This window comes from Phoca vitulina, unplaced genomic scaffold, assembly GCF_004348235.1.
Source record: "Phoca vitulina isolate PV1807 unplaced genomic scaffold, GSC_HSeal_1.0 scaffold4, whole genome shotgun sequence".
Lineage (NCBI taxonomy): Eukaryota > Metazoa > Chordata > Mammalia > Carnivora > Phocidae > Phoca > Phoca vitulina.
This window is the reverse complement of record NW_022589707.1, coordinates 4592883-4619240: the sequence shown is the minus strand read 5'-3', so window position 1 is coordinate 4619240 and position 26358 is coordinate 4592883. Positions and strand designations below refer to the sequence as shown.

At 38.4% G+C, this 26358-nt stretch overlaps 1 protein-coding gene and 1 pseudogene across 1 annotated transcript; both read left to right on the top strand.

Moving 5' to 3' along the window:
* LOC116630693 overlaps positions 1-26358 on the top strand; it is a 116818-nt pseudogene that overhangs the window by 66200 nt on the left and 24260 nt on the right.
* On the top strand, positions 6512-7899 carry LOC116630682 (olfactory receptor 2A25-like). Its single transcript, XM_032401400.1, has one exon. The coding sequence runs from the start codon at positions 6700-6702 to the stop codon at positions 7693-7695; it is 996 nt and encodes a 331-aa protein (XP_032257291.1). The 5' UTR covers positions 6512-6699; the 3' UTR covers positions 7696-7899.

Genomic DNA, 26358 nt, shown 5'->3' with positions numbered 1-26358 from the left:
CAGGGGGGAGGGGTGGAGGGAGAGGGAGAAGCAGACTCCCCACTGAGCAGGGAGCCCAATGTGGGGCTCTATCCCAGGAGCCTGAGATCACGACCTGAGCCAAAGGCAGACGCTTAACTGACTGAGCCACCCAGGTGCCCCGTGAGTACCACATCTAAATCACATTCTCCACTTAGTCTTTCTTCAATAGCTCTTGTCTCTCTCCCTTAATTAATTCTCAATAGGAGTGATGTAGAAGCTTGTTCTTTATTGACAAACTTGAATACCCCAGCATATTGTACCCACGCTTACAGTTGAGACTCACCACACTGGGGCATTTGGATTGTAGATTTCAGTGGCTTACAGTTGCTTGTGCCGCGTGGGAAGGGAGCTCTAAAGGACACTGGGAGCTGGGACAAGGGGTAAAGGGACTTGCTCCTTCCTGTTTGCTTGCTGGTCTTGTCAGGATTGCTCAACCACCCTATACATTGCCAGTGCTGCTGGTGCCTGTCGCTCCAGTCTTTATTTTCCAACTTTCCCAGAATGAGCCTCCTTCCTCCCCCTGGAGGGCAACAGTGCAAGCTGGGGAGCACCTCCCCCTCAGAGGTAAAGTCTGAACCCTGACTCCTCTGACCTTCTAGTTTGTAACTACGCCAAGCTCTGCTCTGGGTCTTAGTCTTAGGGACGGACGGTGGCTGCTTCACTCAACTCCTATCTGTGTCTCACAGAGCTCCATTTTTACTGTTGAAATTCTGCAACGTCACTTTAACCATTTTGTTACATTAAAATCTCTATTGAAAAATCTGTATGACTTCTCTTTTCCTGTGGGATTCCCATCTGATTCAAAGAGAGGTTTGAAAAGCACTCTGAAATTTGGGACAGCTATACGAGTTATTACATAAAATATCTGGGCAGGTATGAGAGTTAAAGAACAGAAAATTACTCTGTAATATTTCTAAAATTACCTGATGTGTTTCAAGGTGATCCAGTAATTATAGGTGTGGTGTGTGTTACCTATACCCATGAGTGAAAATGCCCAAGACATTTAGGAATTTTGTTCGCTAAGTGAAGACAAAACAATGAAGTAAAAAAAAAAAAAGTGGGCACCAGGTCAGACAAGGGTAGAGTATCTCTTTATAAAGGGAACAGAAGAAAGAAACATAAAGGTCAAGAAGAAGAGTGCTAAACAGAAAACAGAAATGGTAGACGGTCTAGTTATCTCAATATTTACATTGAATGAAAATAGATTACATCCTCCTATTTTCACATTGATATTTTCAAACCCATATAATATAGCTATATATTGTTTGCAAGAGCAACTAAAACACAGTCACAAAGAAAACCTGGGAATAAGGGTATTGAAGAACATATCCTGTGCAAATATGTGACAAATTGAAGCAACAATGTAAATACTAGGCAGATATTTACATTTATGTTTATATAAGGCAGAAAACATTAATTAGGATAGAGAGAGTTACTATATACAAATACAGGTAATAGGCTATCAAGAAGATGTAACAATCATAAATATGTATGTATGTGACAATATAGCTACAGTATAGAATTAGGGGAAGAAAACCCAGAGAATTATCATGAAAAGTTGTTAAATCCAACTTGGTAGTGGGGGATTTAACAAAATGTTCTCAGAAACGAAGTGATAATACTGAAAAAAATTAGAAATACAGGTTCTGAAAAACAGAATTAACAAGCTTGATCTAATACATAAAGAATCCTACACCCAAGAAATAGAGAGGGGCGCCTGGATGGCTCAGTCAGTTAAGCATCTGACACCTGATTTTGGCTCAAGTCATGATCTCAGTGTTGTGAAATCGAGCCCTGCGTTGGACTCCGGGCTCAGCATGGAGTTGGCTTGAGATTCTCTTTCCCTCTGCCTGTGCTCCTCCCCCCATTCATACTTGCTCTCTCTCTCAAAATAAACAAAATCTTAAAAAAAAGAAATAGGAATATATATTACATGCAAATTATATAAAAATTGCAAAATTTGAATATATACAAAGCAACAAAACCTCTCCAATTTTCAAAGAAAAATATCACAAGGATTCATTATTTTACCACAGTGATAATACATTTAAAATTAATAATAAAAGGTAATTCAAATATTTGGAAACCTAAAAATGTACTTCAACATCATTTGTGTTTTAGAAATGAAGTTAGCGATGAAAGTTCTAATTACCACACTTGAGATATATAGCTAAAATGGAAAAAAAAAAAAAAGCAAATTTATATCTCAGGTTACATTTATTAAAAAAAAGACACAAAAAGTAAGTTCAATAATCAACTCAGGAAGATGATCAAGAATTAAAATAAACAGGGGCGCCTGGCTGGCTTAATCGGTTAAGCGTCTGCCTTCGGCTCAGGTCATGATCCTAGAGTCCCAGGATTGAGCCCCGCATCAGGCTCCCTGCTCAGTGAGGAGTCTGCTTCTCCCTCGAACCCTCCCCCATCTCATGCTCTCTCTCTCTCACTCTCTCTCAAATAAATAAATCTTTTAAAAAAGAGAATTAAAATAAACATAAGATATAGTTTAAAGAGCAAACCTTAATGATGAAAATAAACAATTTTGAAGATCATTAAAATATAAACCTAATTCTTTTTACAAATAGCAGTAAAATACATAAGGCTGTGAGGAAAAAAAAGAGAAAAGATCTACATATACAATGTTAGGAATAATACATTATATAACCAAAAAAGTAGAGATTTAAAAACAGAATTCTATGAACAAAATTTATTTCAATAAATTTTAAAATTAGAAATATTACTAAAACTTCCTTATGTAGAAATAGAAAATCTGAACAATAAATATTCAAAAAAATTGAATCAATGACCAAAATTATCCTACAATCAGTGAACACTAAGTCAAATAGTTTTAAAGTCAAATTTTACCAGTCTTCAAGAAATGGCTAATTTTCTTATGTAAAACCTTTTTGAGAACAGAAAAAGAGGGACAACTATCCAGTTCATTTTACAAGGCTAATAGAACATTGATGACAAAACTAGAAAAGGTTAGTAGAAGAAAAGTAATTTATTGAATAAATCTCAAAAGGTGAAATAAATACAAAAATCTTAAATAATTAGTAAAGTGAGCACAGCATTTTCAATATCAAACAAAAGATATTTTTCAGATAAAATAGAATATTAGGCAAAAAATTTTTTTGAGAAAAATAGGAGCCTTATATGCTAGTAGAATTAGAAGAGGAGGAAATATGGTAGGTTTATATGTTTAATAAATTGGACCATGAACAACATACAGGTAATGGTGACTGTTTCTCTGTAGGCACCAGAGGCCCTTGGACATTATCAGTATGAGAGGATAGCATCTTTCTGACATGTCAGGGTACAAATCTGGACGTCAGTCACCAATAAGCCTCTCCCTGAACAGGTGTGATGGAGAAAAGCCCATTTCAGATCTACTGCAGGTCAGTGCTCTCAGGGTAAAAAAACAATTGGTCTGTCCATAATTTTCTTGGTTGGCATGTACACTAAAATAACTTTAACTTAGGAAATTCTACTTCTTTTATATTTGAGTATAAGAATAGATTTAGATAAAAGAACAAAAGAAATTTAAGTCACAAAGCCACCATCAAATGGATTCCGTTGTATTCTGCCATTTTAGGAAGAAGAGAAAATATAGTAGCGACAGACCTAGGGGAGCCTTGGTCTTTCCACCCCCTTGAGCTCACAATCTCCGGAAACTAAAAAATAGAGATTGTTTCCTGCTGAGAATTTTCCTTCCCTTTCTGCACTCCAGTTAAATTCTACAAAACAGGATTTAACAAGTCCCATTGGGATACCTTATCCTATTTCCTGACTCTTTACCGTGTTCCCCATAGCTTCTGCAGGTCCTGCTACCTGGTCTTACTTTATAAATTGCATTCCTTGTGGTGACTTGATGAAAAAAATAGGATGCATGGTCAGTTGGGTCAGGTGTGGTATAAAACTTAGCCAACACCAGAGAGCATGGGAAAAATATATGAGTTTCATCTGCCCTAAATACCACGTAATCTATTTGGGGGGGCTAGTGGGTGGGGGGGTGTTGGAGTTTTTGAAACCGAAATAAATCCAAGGTTCTGTTAATTGTGCTATATGAAGGAGCCTGGAAGACATTCTAATGCTTCTTACATTTAGGATCATGGACTCCATAGTGAGTGAAGAAATCAGCAGCAGCAGCATTTTGTCATGAATGTCCCTCTAAGAAAACCAGAGCTAAGTACAGTGAGAGCCCCTCTTCCCCAGGAGCAGATGGCGGTGTGCAGGATGGGTCTTCATCTCTCCCCCGACACCAAACACTCAGAAGCATCTTGAGAGGTGGGTGAGCTGAGCAGAGCATAAAATGCTCTCTTCTGAAAGAAATCCCGTTGCCTCTGTTGAGAAAGTTTTTCTTCCAAGAGATCATTGGAAGAAAGTAATTTCAACACTAATGTACAGATGCCGTTTACTTTATTGGTATACTTGCACTTCACCCAACTTCTATCCAGTTGGTCTCCTCATTTTTAGCTGTAAATCTGAGATAAGTGTATTATCTAGTCTTTGTTCACTGTACAACATCAGACAGGCTGTAATGAACAATCACAATACAAAATTAATTGTTAGTGTCTGTCAACGCCAAATTTAGCTAACAGGATAATTTAAAAGTTATCTTCCCTTTTAGATACACCTAATATGTACCATTTACTCTTCTGAATTTAGTGTTGAATTTCTTGTTTAAATTATAACATAGCTGTTTGAAGAGGTTTGCTTACAAACCTTTCTATTGCCTCATGGTATTTTCATGAAATAATGGGTTTGATTGACCAAAAAAGGAATTTGTTACAGAAGAGGGGTGCCCTGAAAGTTTTATTTTTAAAATATGAAATTTCTTGTGGTGATTTATTTAAATATAAGAATTATCATCTTTGTGAATCCTTTTAACAGTGCTGTCATTCCAACCAGGTTATATACACCAGCAGATATGAACTGTCTTATATACCCTCAGCTGAGACATGAAGCAGGACATAGAATATGTTTAGTAAATATCTGTGGATTTTGTATTTTGTCTTTTAGCTATTTGCAGGTAGGAGGAAGATGAGGTACTCATTGGTCCTTCCACTTTGGTTTATTGTGTGCCTTCATCATATGAAATTTTAGAAATAGCATTGTGATCTTCATTGGCTCCAGATATTGCAAGAAAGTTGAACTGAATATGACTAACACTTTTCTAAACAGTTAGGGCCAGTGAATCCTATAGTTGGAAGGGACCTTGGCATTCTTCTGGTTCAACACAGGAATCCTGTCTTAAATAGATGGTTAGTCAATTTCTGATTTAAAACATTCACTGACCTAAAGTTCAACTCCAATAAAACAACCAGTTTTCAAGGAGGTGATTCCAATTGTTACAGCTGTTATTGAACTAAGATAAAATCATCCTTCAATAATTTCTACTATGAATTCTGATTCTGCCTTTGAAACAGGGCAAAAGATTAGTTGCTTTTGTTTATGAAATCTTTCAAATACTAACTTAACAGAAAAGTTGAATGGGAAACTGATAGGAACTCAATTATGAATTCTTCTAGGATTCTTATTTTAGTGAAATTCAGATGGATTCTGGACTAAAGAAAGATATGGAATCAGGCAAAACAGAAGCAATGGCTTAAAAGCTACAATGACTCAAACTTCAGAGTACCCACTCTGTTACAGAAAGATTCTTTTAAAATTTGATAAGCCACAAAAACCTAAAGATTCACGATAAATAATAATTTTTTTACATAGAGTTAAGCTATAAAATATGCTAATGATTTTATGAATATGAGTCCATAGTTAGGGCTCTTGCTCTAGACTTGGATAGGGATCAGTACTTGTTAAGTGCCAGGCTATGACCCACCCTGAAATCATTCAACCAACATTTTTATTAATTAAATAGAATACAATAATATAGAAAATACATTGCACATAATAAGGACTCAAGGATATATATACTAATGCATGTATGTACCTAGTAGTATTTCTTACTGTAGGAGATGGCAAAATATTTGGGAAAAACTAGATAGGTAGGTAGGCAGGTAGATAGATACAGAATTTAAATATAACAGAGTATAAGAGGGGTGACAGGTGTAACATCCTGATGATGAGATAGCACAATCAAAATAGAACATCTGTAGGTGCAAAAGTCAAAAGACAAAGGTCTCCATTTGAAATCTAGCCAAATTTGTGACAAAAAGCCTACCATTCTCTTATTTCATTCAAGATTATGCTCTCAGTAAAGATTGCAAGGCTTACAAATAATTAATATATTGAAGGAACAAATTCATGAGAAAACCTGATGGAAGAATCACTGACGTGCACCTTACCCTTCTTCCCATCCTCATTTTATAGATACTTGAGATAGCAGCACACATTCGCACATATGGATATATGTATATCGCCATCCAGGAACACACATGGGCAAACCTTTGATAGAATCATTACAAACTGAAGGAAGTGCCCAGTCCTATGAAGGCAATTTAAGTATTATTAACATTTTGAACTGTGGTGAAAGTTGGTCAATAAACATAAGATTTACTGAAGACTGTAATAGCATGCTAGGATTTAGCTTATTGCAGTGAAAAAATTTTCCTTCTGTGTCATTTGGAATGCATAGTTTTCACTTAGTAAGTGACAAATGGGACAAAAATCTCATTGAAGATGTTTTCTTAGGAAATAAATGATGACACACACAGACCTATCATGTTTAAACACTTCCCTCAGGCATTCAGACTTGGTGAGCTCCATTATCTCTTTCACAGGGAAATGGGGGGAAATCAGACCTCTGTCACAGAGTTCATCCTACTGGGATTTCCCCTCAGCCCAGGGATTCAGATGCTTCTCTTTGGGCTCTTCTCCCTCTTCTTTGTCTTCACCCTGTTGGGGAACGGGCTCATCCCTGGGCTCATCTGGCAGGACTCCCGACTGCACACCCCCATGTACTTCTTCCTCTCCCACCTGGCCATCGTCGACATAGCCTATGCCTGCAACACTGTGCCTCAGATGCTGGTGAACCTCCTGAAGCCAGACAAGCCCATCTCCTTTGCTGGCTGCTTGACACAGACCTTTCTTTTCTTGACTTTTGCTCATACTGAATGTCTTGTTCTGGTGGTGATGTCCTATGATCGGTTTGTGGCCATCTGCCACCCCCTCCGATATTCTGCCATCATGAGCTGGAGGGTCTGCATCACCCTGGCATTGACTTCCTGGACTTTAGGAGTCTTCCTGGCCCTAGTACATCTAGTGTTACTCATACCATTGCCCTTCTGTGGACCCCGGAAAGTTAACCACTTTTTCTGTGAAATCATAGCTGTCCTCCAGCTTGCCTGTGTCGATACCCACATTAATGAGATTGTGGTTTTGGCTGGAGCAGTGTCTGTGCTGGTGGGACCATTCTCCTCAATTGTGATATCTTACATCCATATTCTATGTGCCATCCTAAAGATTCAGTCAGAGGAGGGGCGCCAGAAAGCCTTCTCCACCTGTTCATCCCATCTCTGTGTGGTTGGACTCTTTTATGGCACAGCCATTATAATGTATGTTGGGCCCAGATATGGGAACCCCAAGGAGCAGAAGAAATATCTCCTCCTGTTTCACAGCCTTTTCAATCCCATGCTCAACCCCCTGATCTATAGTCTGAGGAATAAAGAAGTCAAAGCTGCTCTGAAGAGGATGCTTGAAAAAGAGAGAATGTCATGAAAACCTGTAGAATGATAAAATAACTGAGTTTAAAGGGACCTGAGAAATCATCTCATCCAATATTTACCAGGATTCATAAATATCCTCTAGGGCATCCTTTCATCTTCAGATTTTCCTAGCACTCTCTCCCAAGAAAGATCATTCTACTTTCCTCCCTCTGACATTGAAAGTCAATGCTGCACAAGAAAATGAAAATAACCCCGCTAGCTGCACAGTGGAAACACTTTTAATATAATTATGTGAAATATTCTGAATAAAAGGAAATAAGTTTGTATATTTTTCTGTAATCAGGACTAGTAGACAACATTTTGTAAAATAAAGCAAGGAATTGGCAGAATGTTTAAGATACAGCAATTGGGAGAGATTGATAACGTAATAATTTCAATATTTGAAATTCAGCAGCTGTCATCTCCTTCAAAAATAGGTCTACATTGGGATTCTCTCTCTCCCTCTCCCACTCCCCATAAGTATCTCTGTCTCCAGCCAGAGAAACTAATGGGAAATGTAGAGAAATACTCATGTGCTTTCAGATTTATTCTCATCATATCTAATAACCCTCTAACTGTGATTGAAAACATCCAAGATTTCCAATATTAGAATATAGGTAAAATATATATTTAAATGGAACATGCATACTAAAGAATATCTTCTTAAAAATCAGGGTCAGGTTTTATTGTATATTTGTTGACTCGTAATATATTTATAATTCAAATTACATGAAAAAAGGAAGATTACTAATGCCATAAGCATAATCCAATTTTTTTAAAAGATTTTAATTTTTTAAGAGAGAGAGAGCATGAGCAGGGGGAGGGGCAGAGGGAGAAGGAGAAGCCAATTTTCCGCTGAACAAGGAGCCCAATGCAGGGCTCGACCCTAGGACCCTGGGATCATGACCTGAGCCAAAGGCAGAAGCTTAACTAACTGACCCACCCAGATGCCCCAATAATATCCAATTTTTGAGGGAAAACTCACGATAATAAAGAAAGGATTTTTCTTCTATTTGCTTATCTGAATTTTCAAATCCAACTGAGGAATCTGTATTGTTTATATAATGAAGAAATACAAAGTTTTTTGAAAAGCACAATTTTAAAAATAGAAAGTCTGTGAAACAGTTAAATGCAGGTTTATAAATAATCTGATCATGTAGAGACAAAAAAATTATGGGCTGGAATAATTGGAAAATATAAGAAAACAGGAATCGAGTTATGCATCAAATAATTTGCAAATAGATGAAGAAATGACATTGGAAATGGGAGATGATGAAGGTACCATCGAACAACACTTAAGCGGGAAACTGGAATGGGAAATGTGGAAGAGTAAAGAATAATGTTTAGTTGAGAAACAAGGTTTTATAAGTAGGTGCTGTAAGTGACCTTGGGTAATGATAGTGTAGCTCTGTTTGCATTGAGTAACTTACTTGCAAAGAGAAATAGCAATTATTTGGCTTCCTTTCTACATAGACTACTTTTAGGATTTCTAAAATAGAAACAATAAGCAATATAGCAGAGTACCTATCTTGAAAATCATGTTATGATAAAGCACCTAAAAATACTGGATAAAATATTTTAAAAACCATAACTTTTAAGTGCACACCTGGGCTTGCAAAAGCATAAATAAAATTCTCAAAGAACAAAGATGAGGCACAATCACCAACTGAGTGGTGAGACTGTAAGCCAGCATCTGGCTTTCAGGTCACTTTCAATCCCCAGGATTCCGGGTTGCAATGACTGCAAGCCCATGAGAGATACAGCCTTCCCTTATGTAAGGCAGGAAATCAGAATAAAGACGCCTTCATGAAACTGGACCCTTCCTCCATTACCATCGGGAATACAGTAATAAGCAGCTAACTGAGAAGTTAACTTCTCAGTTGAATCTACAAAAGTCATAGGACAGTGGGAGAATATCTTTAAAGCCTTTAAAAACAGGTGTCAATCAAAAATTTTATATACAGAAGAGTACCCTTCCAAAACTCAGATGAAATAAACACGTTCCCAGACAAAAACAAAAATAAAACCAACAAGCAAACAAATGAATTTGAGTCTTTATTGCCAATAGGTCTACACTGCAAGAAATCCTAAAGAAATACCTTTTTTCTAGCTGCAGGAATGCTCCTGGATCATAATGGGTATAATTTTTTTTCTCTAAATATTAAGAATATTTACTTTATCTTTGGTTTTCAAAAATGTTACTATAGAATTTCCAGTTATCTTTTATATCAGTTTATCCTGCTTATGACTTGCTGAGATTTATGCATTCATGGGAGCACACTTTCACCATGATTGGGAAATGCTCAAAAATAATTTCTCCAAAATTTGCTTTTTTCCCCATTATGTTTTTCTTTCTTCTTGAGTATATGTTAGAATTTTTTTTACCACACTCCTTTATATCTTTCAGACTCAACTTCATTTTTCCATTATTTTTCTTTTTATGTTTTTATTTGATAGTTTTCTGTTAATCTTAATATTAGACATTGGTCCTGCTCTCTGCCGGGCACAATCATCTGTTAAATTCATCCAGTGTCTTTTCAATTTATTATATATTACTGTTTCAGAATGAATATTTGATTCTTTTTGTAGATTCTGATACTTCACTGAAATATTACATTTTTTATTCTTTATATCTTCATTTCCCTTTTCTTTGACAGAATTTAGTTATTTGAGTTTTTATTTGTAACTTTAGTATCTGTTATATCTGGGACCTCTACTGTTGACTCTTTTACTTCTTGATTAGTTATAACTTCTCCTTGCTTTTTCATGTGTTAAATGATGCATTTTAGAAGCTGTAAATTTTGTCAGACTTCTATAAAGATTATTGATATGTTTTTGTTTTTCCCTGAAAAAGCAGTGAAATTTGTTGAGGATCACCTTGTTTCTCTTGGGGTTCCATTTTAGGTTAGTTAAAACTAACCAATTTCAGCGTTACCCCTACGGCTCACGCATCATTTCTGTGTCTACACCAAGGTCTTTATGAAGAGATCTCCATCCTGGCTAGACGGTAACTCCAAATCCCCTGGAACATTTTGCAACTTCTGAAGTTTCTGTTCAGCTCCTTTCAATTCCTCCCAGCTCTCCTCATCTTTTGGCACCTCAGCCATTGGTCTCCTTTAGGTTTCAGCATCCATGTACTTAGGACTAAGAAATGCCTAAGAAAACTCCCCACTCCCCTCATACAGTTCCTTCCTCTTCCACGTCCCCATGCCAACTCAATTCCCAGTTCTTTTATTTTTCTGTAACTCCAATTTCTGTTGCTTGTACCCAGCAAGACTGCAACTTTCTGCTTGGACTCTACTTTTATGGCCACTGTTTGGGAATGTCTTCTGGAAGAAAGCCTCTGTGAATGTGAGCTCACTTTATATATCTTTTTCTCAAGGAGCACAACCCTGTACTATTGGTATACTTCCTAAACACCCTCATGTGAAGCCTAAACTCACTTCTAATTATCTTAGCAACTTTGCCTTGCTCAACAAAGCATTAAATATCATCAAATAAAAATTTTGTGAAAAATTGATCTCATTAATGATTAAAGCAGCATGAAAATAATGTTGCCAGTTTGAAGAGGGCTTAGAAAGGGCATTTATATGTAATTCATCCAAATGGCAAACTGCTCCGGTTTTGTTTTTATACTGAAGTCTCTCTTAATAGGTAGGTAAGAACTGAGGCAATATAATCCTGAACGATATTCCAAAAGATATGATTATTCTGAAATCTCAAGTCATGTACCTGAGAAGCAAATGTTAAGGAAGTTGACTTGTGGTTGTTAATCATAGATACCATGTGATAAGGTTTCATTGTCTGACAAGCAAGTAATTAGCTGGGTTGGACTGAATTGTGTTCACTCAAAATTTACATGTTGAAATCATGGTGCTGTAATACCTCAAAGAGGGACTTTTTGGAGATGGGGTTTTATAGAGGTAATTATATCAACATGAGGTATTTAGAGTAGCTCTAAACAATATAGCTGGTCTCCTTATAAGAAGAGATTAGGACACAGATATAAACATGTGAAGACACAAGAAGATAGCCATCTACAAGCCAAGAAGAGGGACCTTGGAAGGAACCAACCCGGTCCACACTGAAATCTCAGTATACTAACCCACAGGACTGTGAGAAAATAAACTTCTATTGTTTATGCATCCCAGACTGTGCTAATTTGTTATGGCAGCCCTAGCAAACTAATAGAGAGGTGAAATAGAGAATCAAATGAATATTAATTAGCAGAGAGCCAAGCATTGTTAGGTGCAAGTCAGTTACCAAAGATACCGTTTAAGCAGCTACTGGAAAATTCTTTACCATGACAAAGAGTTTATTTCAAGTTTGGGAACAAAAAAATTTTTTTTTTCTTAATTGTGAAAGTCTTTTATTGAGGTCTTTTGGAAAAAAAATAGCATCTCTAGTATCATTACACAAAACCTCTTATCTTAGATATCTTCAGGTTGACGTTCACTTTATGAAAGCACAATGATCACATCAAGATTATCTATAAATTTGCCAAGCATTGCATTTCTCTGAGACCCTCTGAAAGAATCATATAAGCAAAATTTACCTTAAAAATTAATTGACCCTGCATGAAAATAAACACCATTATGGACAGTATGGATGTATATGATATATATATATTCTTCAGTCACTACACCAGGTTGATGATTAGCAGATTGAATTCAAAAGAGCAAAAAAAGAATCTCATCCATGCTAACTCTTCCCTAACTTCATGTTTTAAACACCAAGTGCAATAAAGTTTGGAGAAATCATCAGAAACCTAATTATAAGGCTTCTAAACAGACAAGAGTTAGAGATATGAAAGGCTAGAAAAGTTTCTTTACATTTATCTAAGCTTATATGATGTGAAGAGCAGCTGTATGCTATCTGTGAAGACAGGAAATATGCTTTTTCTTCAAAAAAATGTAGGCAGTGGTCAATAGAAATAATGTAGTAAGGATCTCCGAAAATCCTCTCCTCTGTAAAGAAAAAAGTACACTGACAAATTTGTAGAAATCAACTCTTTCAGAACTCAGGGGGGAAAAAGGCACAATCTGGGGAGTGTGCATGCAAGAAAAACTGCTGACCTTGTTATGAACCATGAGCTTTGGGGTGGTTCAACTTGCTGTGTTTCCATCACCAACTCCCCAGCTTTGTGATATCCTCAAAAACCAATAGCCCCACAGTCATCGTGGAAACCAACATCTCTGCAGCCTCTGGAGGGAGAGAATATGGTTGAAGCAATAAAAGAGCAAATAATTAGTAATCTATTGAAATTAAGTTGATATTAACCTAAACCATATTATTATAAATTAAAATGCTAATCATAATCCCCAGGGGTAGCCCCTAAGAAAATAACTCGAAAATATATATTTGTGTGTGTGTGTGTGTGTGTGTGTGTGTGTATAAAGAAACAACAAGAGAATTAAATAGTGCACTATAAAATATTTAACAAAAAGGGGCCAGTAATGAAGGAATGAACAGAGGAACAAAACATCATAAGATATATGGAAAACAAATAGCAGTTAGTGTACAAATGTTGATGTTGGGTTTGGGGGCGCCTGGATGGCTCAGTGGGTTAAGCAGTCAGCTCTTGATTTCGGCTAGGTCATGATCTCAGGGTCCTGGGATTGAGCCCAGCCTGGAGCCCTGCGTGGAGCCCACGTGTCAAGCCCTCCATTGAGGCCTGCCTTGGGCTCCATGCTCAGTGGGGAGTCTGCTTCTCTCCTGCTCCCTCTGCCCCTCCCCCCACTTGCTCACTCTCTCTCTCTAGAATAAATAAATAAATCTTAAAAAATAAATAAATAAATGTTGATGTTGGGCTTAGAGCCCAGGTAGACCTTAGGTCCTGTACTCTTACACTCTCATCCAAATTGTGGAATTAAGACTAAATTTTATCAACATCTGAGCATACAATGTACATTTTCAATGTTTAATAAGCAATACAAAAACATATATAAACTGATAGCAATCACCAAAGACAGCCAGAAGAAGGGAAGAGAGAACAGAGGGCACAGGGGTATGGAAGTGCATTTCTAAATGTATACTATGGATCAGCCTCTACATAAAGCAGGTACTCTCTCAACAACAGAGGGAAGACATGAGAGGGAAGCTTATAATTGGAGTCTTGTAAGTCTCTTTAAAGATGTTGGATTTCCTCTCTTGAGATAAGAGGTCAGTGGGCACTGCTGATCCACACTGATGTGCACTAGGCTAACATTCAGTCTGGAACACTGCATTTGGGAAGAGGCCTGGCGGGACACACTAATTTAAGTGTTATCAGCATGTAAATTGCAGTGAAGTCCTTGGGGCTGATGAGGCCCCATAGAAAGTGGACAGAAAATAGATACAAAGAATAAACCTTGAAAAATGTCAGTGTTCAGAGTTTGGGGAAATGAGGAGAAACCCACCAAGGAGACAGAGAAGGAGCCACCAGGAAGGTAGAAGGACCACAGGGGGAGCAGAACATCATGAGAGTCGAAGGAAAGGAGTGTTTCAAAGAGAGAACACTGTTGACTGGGTTAAATGGTGCTGGCAGGTCAAGTCAGATAAGGACAGAGAACTACTGGTCATTGGGTTTAGCAAAATCAAGATAATTAGTGTCTTTGAGAAAAAGAGTTTCACGTGCTGACTGGATGTGTTCAAGGGAATAGGAGCAAAGACATTTGAGACAAATTGCTGGAGAGAAGTTCTTGAGTAGGCAGGAGGGGTGGGATTCACAACCTAAGTGGCAGGCTGTCCTTCATGAGGGTCGAAGCCAGTAACTTCACAGTAACAGCAGAGTTGGGAATGAATGCAGATCCAGGATCCTGGTCAATGTTTTAGTTAAGATTGTGAATTATCATCGGCTAGCTTCTGCGTTCTCAGTGACTGTCAGTCAGTAGCTGGGACTGTGGGTGGGAGGACTCCTGGGAGGTTAAAGAGAGAAAATATGGGGGAAAAATCCTCTTAGAGAGGAGACTAGGGAAACAGGATGAGTTCTGGTGGCATCGAGGACCAAACTGATGTGAATACTCATGAATTTAAAGTGGCCTGAGTCATCAGGGTTATGTGTTTTTCTTCAGATGTGTGGAGGTGGGCAAGGCCATCCACCATTTAAATTCAGTCTAACACCTAAAGGTGTAGAACAGAGGCATTAAAATTACCTCTCTAAGTGTAGGATGGAAAAAGAAATGTTAAAAAAATGAACACGTATTTAGGGGGTGGTTTGTAATCAAAGGAAGACAGGAAAGCACTGAGGGAATACGGTTCAATCTCTGAGTTTCCATGTAAAAATAAATATTTTCGATGGAAATTTTTGATAATTCACTTTACAGTAACACTTTTCAGCAGACAGAGATTGTTCACTCCCTAAGGAGGATATAGTCCTTTGAGGTGCTGCCTTAACAAGCCCCATGGGGGCACACTTACATTGTAACATTTAAACCATTCCAAGAGGAGACGTGGAAGCAGGCACACTTGAAGATCAAGTACATAAAAGTCCGAATACTTGAGGCTTGTACTATGTGACATAAGCCATCAATATGACTTGTATCTGCTACATTTTCATGCCAACATCCTCCTGAGTAGGATCGCTCATGCCATTCTTCCTGAGTTCTCACTTTTCTGCATAAGCAGGTGCACACACACACACACACACACACGGATAACAGAGCTGGAGAACTCTACATAGGTTTTACACTGCTCTGTAGGAAGACAGAATGGTGGGAAGACACTTTGTAATGTGTTCCCTGGATGCCACAGGTATGCCTCTGGGCAATGGGTTTGTTTTAGGTGATCAGAGTATAAAGCTCTCCCATCTAGATACCTCCTGAGCACCTCTGAGTACTGTCCTCTTGGTCAAGCTAGAAAGGATATCTGGGACTCATCATCCACCAAACCTGCTTCAGGGAATAGGTGACTCGTTTGCCCATCTCTGTGAGTTTTCCTGTACATTCAAGCCGAGTTTAAGGGATATACCAGAAATAGCATCCCCCTTTTACAAATCATTGTAGATAAACTGGTTGATGAGTAACAGAAGAGCAAGACAGAAGGATGGCAGAAATCATCAGGTTTAAAAAGAAGAAAAAGCCACTTTTGTGAGACCTCTTTCTCCCATTATGCTGGGGATCTCAGTAGTACCAGTATTCCTGACCACTATGCTGTCACAAGCCCTCCTCAGTCACACTTATGGGAAGAGGCAGATACCATGTGACTCATGCTATCTAACTGAAAGGTGCATAAGAGCCATCTAATCCATTTGCCTCTTTTTACAATTGAAGAACATGAGCCAGAGGTCTTCCACAATTTTCCTTGACTTGTCATTTCTTCCCCAGCTGCACAATCTGCTCCTACCACATCTTAGAAATATCTTCCAACCAGGGAAGTGAGAACACTAGGGGTCCATCTATATGCTGCCCAGGAGGGAGGTCTTAATCAGTAGCAGGGAGAAATCCTATAGCTAGTTGATAAAACTCCATTATTATTTTTTGTTTATCTGTGAAGCTTCGTAGAGGTCCCTGATTAGCTTTTTCTTATTCGGTGTTCCAGGCTTGCTCTTCAGGGATGGTAGTCCTCATCCTAGGGGAACACTTTGATCCTAAATGGGATTATGTGATCACTAGTTTTGCTTAAAATTAGGATGAAAGTATAGCTGGTGGAAATATGGTAAAAACCACTACTACAGAGCTTCTCTATTTCACCTCTGTTTTGTATCTGGCAGCATATTCAGTGAAAACATTTATGCTATAAAATTTAAAAAATTTAAATGCTCTCTTTACTTTTTAAGTCACTTTTGAGAAGTGTTTTTTTTTTTTTAAACAATGTAACTAGAGTGAAAATGTGTTATTCTTAAATTTAAAAAATGCAAAAAGAAATAGGAGAATCCAGGTCAGTGTGTGTAATATGACATAATGAGGGGCGCCTGGGTGGCTCAGTCATTAAGCGTCTGCCTTCGGCTCAGGTCATGATCCCAGGGTCCTGGGATCGAGCCCCGCATCGGGCTCCCTGCTCCGTGGGAGGCCTGTTTCTCCCTCTCCCTCTCCCCCTGCTTGTGATCCTGCTCTCACTGTGTCTCTCTCTGTCAAATAAATAAATAAAATCTTTAAAAAAAAAAAATGACATAATGAGATGATCTTTTCTTTGTTTGAATTCTATGTAAGAAATATTTGCACTTGAGTGGGGGTGCACAAGTGCATGCGTGTGTTTCTGAATTTCTGAGTTAATCAAGTTGTTCCTTTGGTCTGACTGTTTATCTTTGCCCCAATACCACACTGACTTAATTACTGTGGCTTTATGATAAGTGCTGGCAATGGAATAACTCCTTCCTCATTCTTCTCAAGATTTTCATGGCTATCCTTGACATTTGCATTTTCATGTAACATTTAGAGTAAGATTATTAACTTCCACACATTAAAAAACCTGCTGGGATTCTGATTTGAATTTCATTGAAAGTATAGATAATCTGGAGAGATTTAGAACTTTATAAATCATCTAATCTGTAAACACATGCACATATAAATATCCTTCATTTTGTCCATTGACCTTGAATCCAGAGTTTTTATAAAATCACTCATTGATTTCAAGAGTTTATCTATAATTTTTTTTAAAGGTTTTATTTATTTATTTGAGAGAGAGAAAGCATGTGAGAGAGAGAGAGCAAGAACATGAGCAGGGTACAGGGGCAAAAGGAGAGGGAGAAGCAGACTCCCACTGAGCAGGGAGCCTGATGCAGGGCTCCATCCCAGGACCCTGGGATCATGACCTGAGCTGAAGGCAGACGCCTAACTGACTCAGCCACCCAGGCACCCTATCTATAATTTTTTTTAAATTTCTACATACATAATTGTGTTTTTGTGAATAATGACATTTTATAGTCTCCATTTTAATTCTTATGCCTTTTACTTTTTATTCTTCCTATATACTCGCTAGTTATTGAGTCAATGTTAAATAGACATAATGTTATGATAGCAGAGTAGGCTTGTCTCCTAGCTCAGAAAAAGCTTTTAATATTTCATTAATTAAATGTAATGTTTCTATAGGTTTTGTAAATATTTTCTCAGATTAAAGTTCCTTTCTATTTGAAGTTTGCCAAGTCTTTTTTAGGAAATAGATCCTGAATTTTATCTTGTTGGTGGATTTTTTTCCCATTAGTATTGTACAGTATCTCCTCTGTGCCGATAAATGCTTTGGAATGATATTACTATGGCCACTACTAGTTTCTATGTGCCAAGAACATGTTTTTTCAATATTTCTTTTTAAACTTTGTGTGTGTACATATGTGTGTGTGTGTGTGTGTGAGAGAGAGAGAGAGAGACAGACAGACAGACAGACAGACAGAGACAGGGAGACAGAAAGAGAAGAGTTTGGATTTATGTTTGGGCGGTTTAGGTATGATTCTTGTAAGATTTTGTAAATTGATTTTCTGATTTTCATCTAATATGATTAACTCTGTCTTTTAGTGACTTATATTTACGTATAATGCAGTAATATATATAGATTTATTAATGCCAGCTTATTTTGTATTTTCTGTTTATCAAACCTCATTTGCTTTTTTATTTCCTTTTTTTCCCCTTCTGCTTGCTCCTGGATTGACAATGCTTTTAGTTTCTTTTATTTGCCTTATAATTTTGAAAACTATAGATTTTATGTCTGTTTTTGATGATTTTCATTAATTGGTAATATCCAAGTTTAGTAAATTATTCTAACAAATTTAAAGTCATTTGGGGTTTCAATTCTCATCAAGGAAATTTAGTACTCATTACCTATCAAACATCCCTTCCTTGTTTACTTACTATTTTTAGATTTCATCTCACCCCTTTAAAATACCAAAATAATTATTCTATAATCCATAGGCCATAAAATTTACCAGCATATTTTTTCAAGTGATGTGTCAAAATTATTTGTGTCAATATTACTATTGTATTTTAAAAAAAACCTCTGATTCACGCTTATTCTATGGAGGAATATACTTTAATAGGGTACTGAGGATCTGTAGGTTTCCCTCCTTATCTGTATGTCCAATAATGTCTTTGCCGTCATTCATTCAAGAGAGTTCTTGAAGGTACATTTTACTTATTTTATTTTTTTTAAGATTTTACTTATTTATTTGACAGAGAGAGACACAGCGAGAGAGGGAACACAAGCAGGGGAGTGGGAGAGGGAGAAGCAGGCTTCCCGCTGAGCAGGGAGCCCAATGCGGGGCTCGATCCCAGGACCCTGAGATCATGACCTGAGCCGAAAGCAGACACTTAATGACTGAGCCACCCAGGCGCCCCTTGAAGGTACATTTTAGAACAACAGCTTACCTCTTTGGCAAATTAAGGTAGTAGGTTGTATCTTCAGACCCTTTCTTGCTGATGAGAAGTCACTGGCACTGGAATTATTGTTCCTATGTATTTTATTGTTCTTATATTTGGTAACTCTTAATATTTCCTCTTAATCCTGGAAAAAAGTAAATGATAAAACAGTCTAACAAAAGTTACTGAAGAGACAAATGAAATTAGTGCTTCTATTAAAGAATCACAAAGTCAGGGTGCCTGGGTGGCTCAGTCAGTTAAGCATCCAACTCTTGATCTCAGCTCAGGTTTTTTTTTTTTTTTTTTTGCCTTTTTTGTAACTGGTTTTTTGTTTTGTTTTTTTTTAATTTTATTATGTTGTGTTAGTCACCATACAATACATCATTAGTTTTTGATGTGGTGATCCACGATCCATTGTTTTCGTATAACACCCAGTGCTCCATGCAGTATGTGCCCTCCTTAATACCCATCACCGGGCTAACCAATCCCCCCTCCCCTCTAAAACCCTGTTTGTCGCTCAGAGTCCAGAGTCTCTCATGGTTCATCTCTCCCTCCAATTCCCACCCCCCATTTTTCCCTTCCTTCTCCTAATGTCCTCCATGCTATTCCTTATGTTCCACAAATAAGTGAAACCATATGATAATTGACTTTCTCTGCTTGACTTATTTACTTAGCATAATCTCCTCCAGTCCCATCCATGTTGATGTAAAAGTTGGGTATTCATCCTTTCTGATGGCTGAGTAATATTCCATTGTATATATGGACCACATCTTCTTTATCCATTCATCTGTTGAAGGGCATCTCGGCTCTTTCCACAGTTTGGCTATTGCGGACATTGCTGCTATGAACATTGGGGTGCATATGGCCCTTCTTTTCACTACATCTGTGTCTTTGGGGTAAATACCCAGGAGTGCAATTGCTGGGTCATAGGGTAGCTCTATTTTTAATTTTTGAGGAACCTCCACACTGTTTTCCAGAGTGGCTGTACCAACTTGCATTCCCACCAACAGTGTGAGAGGGTTCCCCTTTCTCCACAACCTCTCCAACATTTGTTTTTTGACTTGTCCATTTTTGCCATTCTAACTGGTGTAAGGTGGTATCTCAATGTCGTTTTGATTTGAATTTCCCTGATGGCTAATGATGATGAACATTTTTTCATGTGTCTGTTAGCCATTTGTATGTCTTCTTCAGAGAAGTGTCTGTTCATCTCTTCTGCCCACTTTTTGACTTGATTATTTGTTTTTTGGGTGTTGAGTTTGAGAAGTTCTTTATAGATGTTGGATACCAGCCCTTTATCTGTAGTGTCATTTGCAAATATCTTCTCCCATTCTGTGGGTTGCCTCTTTGTTTTGTTGACTGTTTCCTTTGCTGTGCAGAAGCTGTTTATCTTGATGAAGTCCCAAAAGTTCATTTTTGCTTTTGTTTCACTAGCTTTTGGAGATGTATCTTAAAAGAAGTTGTTGTGGGCGATGTCAAAGAGGTTACTGCCTATGTTCTCCTCTAGGATTTTGATGGATTCCTGTCTCACATTGAGGTCTTTCATCCACTTTGAGTTTATCTTTGTGAAAGGTGTTAGAGAATGGTCGAGTTTTATTCTTCTGCATGTGGCTGTCCAATTTTCCTAGCACCATTTATTGAAGAGACTGTCTTTTTTCCATTGCATGGTTTTTCCTGCTTTGTCAAAGATTATTTGACCATAGAGTTGAGAGTCCATATCTGGGTTCTCTATTCTGTTCCATTGGTCTATATGTTTGTTTTTGTGCCAGTACCATGCTGTCTTGGTGATCACAGCTTTGTAATATAGCTTGAAATCGGGCAACGTGATGCCCCCAGGTTTGTTTTTCTTTTTCAACATTTCCTTGGCGATTTAGGGTCTTTTCTGATTCCATACAAATTTTAGGATTGTTTGTTCCAGCACTTTGAAAAATGTCATTGGAATTTTGATTGGGATGGTGTTGAAGGTATAGATTGCTCTGGGTAGCATAGACATTTTAACAACGTTTATTCTTCTGATCCATGAGCATGGAATATTTTTCCATCTTTTTGTGTCTTCTTCAATTTCTTTCATGAGTGTTCTGTAGTTCCTAGAGTATAGATCCTTTACCTCTTTGGTTAGGTTTATTCCGAGGTATCTTATGGTTTTTGGTGCTATTGTAAATGGAATCGTTTCTCTAATTTCTCTTTCTACAGTTGCGTTGTTAGTGTATAAGAAAGCAACTGATTTCTGTGCATTGATTTTGTATCCTGCCACATTACTGAATTGCTGTATGAGTTCTAGTAATTTGGGGGTGGAGTCTTTTGGGTTTTCCACATAAAGTATCATGTCGTCTGCGAAAAGAGAGAGTTTGACTTCTTCTTTGCCAATTTGAATACCTTTTATTTCTTTTTGTTGTCTGATTGCTGTTGCTAGGACTTCTAGTACTATGTTGAACAACAGTGGTGAGAGTGGGCATCCTTGATGTGTTCCTGATCTTAAGGGAAAGGCTCTCAGCTTTTCCCCATTGAGGATGATATTTGCTGTGGGTTTTTCAAAGATGGATTTTATGAACTTGAGGAATGTGCCCTCTATCCCTATACTCTGAAGAGTTTTAATCAGGAAAGGATGTTGTATTTTGTCAAATGCTTTTTCTGCATCAATTGAGAGGACCATATGGTTCTTCTCCCTCCTCTTATTAATGTGTTCTAGCACATTGATTGATTTGCTAATGTTGAACCGCCCTTGCATCCCGGGGATAAATCCCACTTGGTCGTGGTGGATGATCCTTTTAATGTATTGTTGGATCCTATTAGCTAGGATTTTGTTGAGGATTTTGGAATCCATATTCATCAGGGATATCGGTCTGAATTTCCCCTTTTTGATGGGGTCTTTGCCCGGTTTGGGGATTAAGGTAATGCTGGCCTCATAGAATGAGTTTGGAAGTTTTCCTTCTGTTTCTGTTTTTTGAAACAGCTTCAGTAGAATAGGTATTATTTCTTCTTTGAATGTTTGGTAGAATTCCCCAGGGAATCCATCAGGCCCTGGACTCTTGTTTTTTGGGAGGTTTTTGATCACTGCTTCAATCTCGTTACTGGTTATTGGCCTATTCAGGTTGTCAATTTCTTCCTGTTTCAGTCTTGGCAGCTTATAGGTTTCGAGGAAGGCCTCCATTTCATTCAGATTGCTCAGTTTATTGGCATATAGTTGTTGATAATAATTTCTAATAATTGTTTCTATTTCCTTGGTGTTAGTCGTGATCTCTCCCCTTTCATTCATAATTTTATTAATTTGGGTCCTTTCTCTTTTCTTTTGGATAAATCTGGCCAGTGGTTTATCGATCTTATTAATTCTTTCAAAGAACCAACTTCTAGTTTCGTTGATCTGAACTACTGTGTTTCTGGTTCCTAATTCATTGATTTCTGCTCTAATTTTAATTATTTCTCTTCTAATGTGTGGCTTAGGCATCGTTTGTTGCTTTTTCTCTAGTTCTTTAAGGTGTAGAGTTAGTTGGTGAATTCGGGATTTTTCTATTTTTTTGAGTGAGGCTTGGATGGCTATGTATTTCCCCCTTAGGACCGCCTTTGCAGTATCCCATAGGTTTTGGACCGATGTGTTTTCATTCTCATTGATTTCCATGAATTGTTTAAGTTCTTCTTTGATTTCCTGGTTGACCCAAACATTCTTGAGCAGAGTGGTCTTTAGCTTCCAAGTGTTTGAATTTCTGCCAAATTTTTTCTTGTGATTGAGTTCTAGTTTTAAAGCACTGTGGTCTGAGAATATGCAGGGAATAATCTCAATCTTTTGGTATCGGTTGAGACCTGATTTGTCACCCAGTATATGGTCTATTCTGGAGAAAGTTCCATGTGCGCTCGAGAAGAATGAGTATTCTGTTGTTTTAGGGTGGAATGTTCTGTAAATGTCTATGAGGTCTATCTGGTCCAGTGTATCATGCAAAGCTCTTGTTTCCTTGTTGATTTTCTGCTTAGATGATCTGTCCATTGCTGAGAGTGGAGTATTGAGGTCTCATACAATTAACGTATTGTTATCAATATGACTCTATATTTTGGTTAACAGTTGGCTTATGTAGATGGCTGCTCCCTTGTTGGGGGCATAGATATTTACAATTGTTAGATCTTCTTGTTGGATAGACCCTTTAAGAATGATATAGTGTCCTTCTGTGTCTCTAATTACAGACTTTAGTTTAAAATCTAATTTGTCTGATCTAAGAATTGCTACCCCAGCTTCCTTTTGAGGTCTGCTGGCATGGAAGATGGATCTCCATCCCTTCACTTTCAGTCTGGATGTATCTTTAGGTTTAAAATGAGTCTCTTATAGGCAGCATATGGATGGGTCCTGTCTTTTTATCCAATCTGCAACCCTGTGCCGTTTTATGGGAGCGTTTAGGCCATTCACGTTGAGAGTGATTATTGAAAGATATGAATTAATTGTCATCATGTTGCCTGTGAAGACGTTGTTTTTATAGATTGTCCCTGTAAATTCCTGTTGTAGATCACTCTTGGGGTCTTTCTCCTTTTATAGAACCCCCTTAATATTTCTTGCAGGGCCGGCTTAGTGATCACATATTCTTTCAGTTTCTGCCGGTCATGGAAGCTCTGCATCTCCCCATCCATTCTAAATGACAGCCTTGCCGGATAAAGTATTCTTGGCTGCATGTTATTCTCATTTAGTACCCTGAATATGTCTTGCCAGGCCTTTCTGGCTTGCCAGGTCTCTGTGGATAGGTCTGACGTTATTCTGATGTTCCTCCCTTTGTACGTAAGGAATCTCTTCCCCCTAACTGCCCTTAAGATGGTTTCCTTGGTTCTAAGATTTGCAAGTTTTACTATTACATGCCAGGGTGTTGGCCTGTTTTCCTTGATCTTGGGAGGGGTCCTCTCTGCCTCTAGGACGTGAATGTTTGTTTCATTCCCCAGATTAAGGGAGTTCTCAGCTACGATTTGCTCAAATACATCTTCTAGTCCTCTCTCTCTCTCCACTCCCTCCGGGATTCCAATTATTCTGACATTGGAACGCTTCATGGTGTCACTTATTTCTCTGATTCTATTTTCATGGATTCTGAGTTGTTTTCCCCTGGTCTCCTCTTTTCCCTTTTCATCTATTATATTGTCTTCCAGGTCGCTTATTCATTCTTCTGCCTCAGTTACCCTAGCTGTTGATTATCTAGATTGGATTGGATCTCATTGATAGCATTTTTAAGTTCTGCCAATTCAGCTTTCATTTCTGCCCTTAGAGACTCTATGTTGCCATTAATTGATTTCTCCATTCTAGCCATTGTCTTCACAATTGCTAGCCTGAATTCCATCTCTGACATCTTGGTTATATCTGCATCCATTTGTAAATCTGCAGTGTAAGTCATGATCTCTGAGTCTTTTCTATTTTGGGGGCTCCTCCTCCTAGTCATTCTGTTGATGGGTGTTTGAGGGAATGTTTAGAGTCCAAATTATTGACCAGAACCCAAGCAAGATGCCCCTGTTTTCTAGGGACCTTAGGGTTGCTGGCCTCTTGTTTTCCCAGCCTGTCTTCTGGGGGAGGGGCCTGCTGCGCTGTTACTGAGGCAACCCTGTTTGGGCGGAGTTGCCCTGCCCCCTGTGGTGGGGGATGGGCTCAGCGGGAATCAGTTTTTGGGGCTTTTGTTCTCTGGCGGCTCTCCCTGGCGGCTTTCCGCGTCTCTTCCGCAAGTCAGAGCAGAAGAGACCCTTTCCAACCCTCTGCCTCAGAGCAGAGAGATCGCAGTCTGTTCTTCAGTGAGCTCTCCAGGCCACACTGTCTCCGTTTCTGTCCGTGCTGCTATAAACTGCAGCGGCCTGGGTTGTGCGCCCCTCCATAGCACCCCCAGTCCTGCCTCCAGGTCGGGGCATGTCTCTGCCCTTTGTGCTTCTAAAACCGCCAGCTGCCCCCAGTTTGCAGGTGCGACCCCGCCGCTCTGGGTTTCTGCCCTGGGGGCTGCCCTAAAGTCCTTTCCCCTCCGCTACCGGTCTGCAAGTCTGTGCCCCGTCCCCAGCGCGCGAGGCTGTTGCTCACCGGTGGTGTAGGATCCCCACGGCCAGGCACCCTCCCGCTGCCGTTTATCCTCTGAAATCTGCCTGCGGAATCAGGGCTCCCCGCTTCGTACCTCAAAACCAACCGCCTGCAATATTCTGTTTGTAAAGATCCAGATCTTCTTACATCTCAGGCTGATTTCGTGGGTGTTCAGAGTGGTCTGGTAGATATCCAGCTCAATTCTGGGGACCAGTTGAAATAGGGTCCCCTACTCCTCCACCATCTTTCGCCTCTCAGGTCTTTTTTTTTTAAAGATTTTATTTATTTGAGAGAGAGAGAGAGAGAGAGAGAGAGAGCACAAGTGGGGGGAGGGGCATATTCCCCACTAAGCAAGGAGTCTGACGCAAGCTGGATCCCAAGACCCTGAGATCACAACCTGAGCTGAAGTCAGACACTTAGCCAACTGAGCCACCCAGGTGCCCCAGCTTAGGTCTTGATCTCAGGTTGTGAGTTTGGGCCCTGTGTTGGGCTCCATGTTGGGCATGTAGCCCAATGGAAAAAAAATCACAAATCCTATGTATGAAACAGAAAGGGCACCCTAATGAACCAAGAACAATGTGTATAGGAAGAATCAACTTTAAACTCTTAGGAAGGAAAAAATAAAGTCATTAAAATTAAAAAAAGAAAAATCAGGCAGATGGGATAAATGTTAACCTGGTGTTAGTCATAGAATAAATGTACAATTACAATATAGTCATGAAAAAGTCTATCACATGGTGAAGAGAGAAAAAGAAAAACATCTGAAAGGGTAATTAAGGGACATAAGTTGATCGACTACACTTTGAATAAAAGACCCACAAGGTCTAGACACAGTGAAATGTAGAGGATGGAGAAAAGACAACAGTCGAAGAGATAATTGTTAAGAATTTACATTCATTGAGAATTTTTATTTATCCTATTCTTTTATCTGGATACATTTTTTATCCAAAGATTCATATATTCTTCAGTAATGGAAAATACTTCATTTTGCTTGAGTGTACATTTATGTTTATTTTTTTGTGCTCCTTAAGTGGAATGCATTTTTTTTTTCTTAACCATTTAAGGACTTAGGTCTATTTTGAATTCTGAAACATTTTTGCTGAAATCTCTTCAAATACTGTTTCTTCACTATTCTCTCCATTCTTTTGCTCTGGAAACTTTATCATGTCTAAGTTTAGCCACTCAATCTGTTATTCATGTCTCAAGATTGCACTTTGAAAATGGTAGCCCTTTGTTTGTCTGCATTAACATCTGCATGGGTTCTTAAATGTGACCTTCCAGTACACTTTTTTTCTCTTTAATGTGAGGCCTGGAAACTATCTTCCTTATTGGTTATAAAATTATGTAGCTTTATGTCTTATTTCAAATATCTGTGCTTGATCTATTTTATACACTC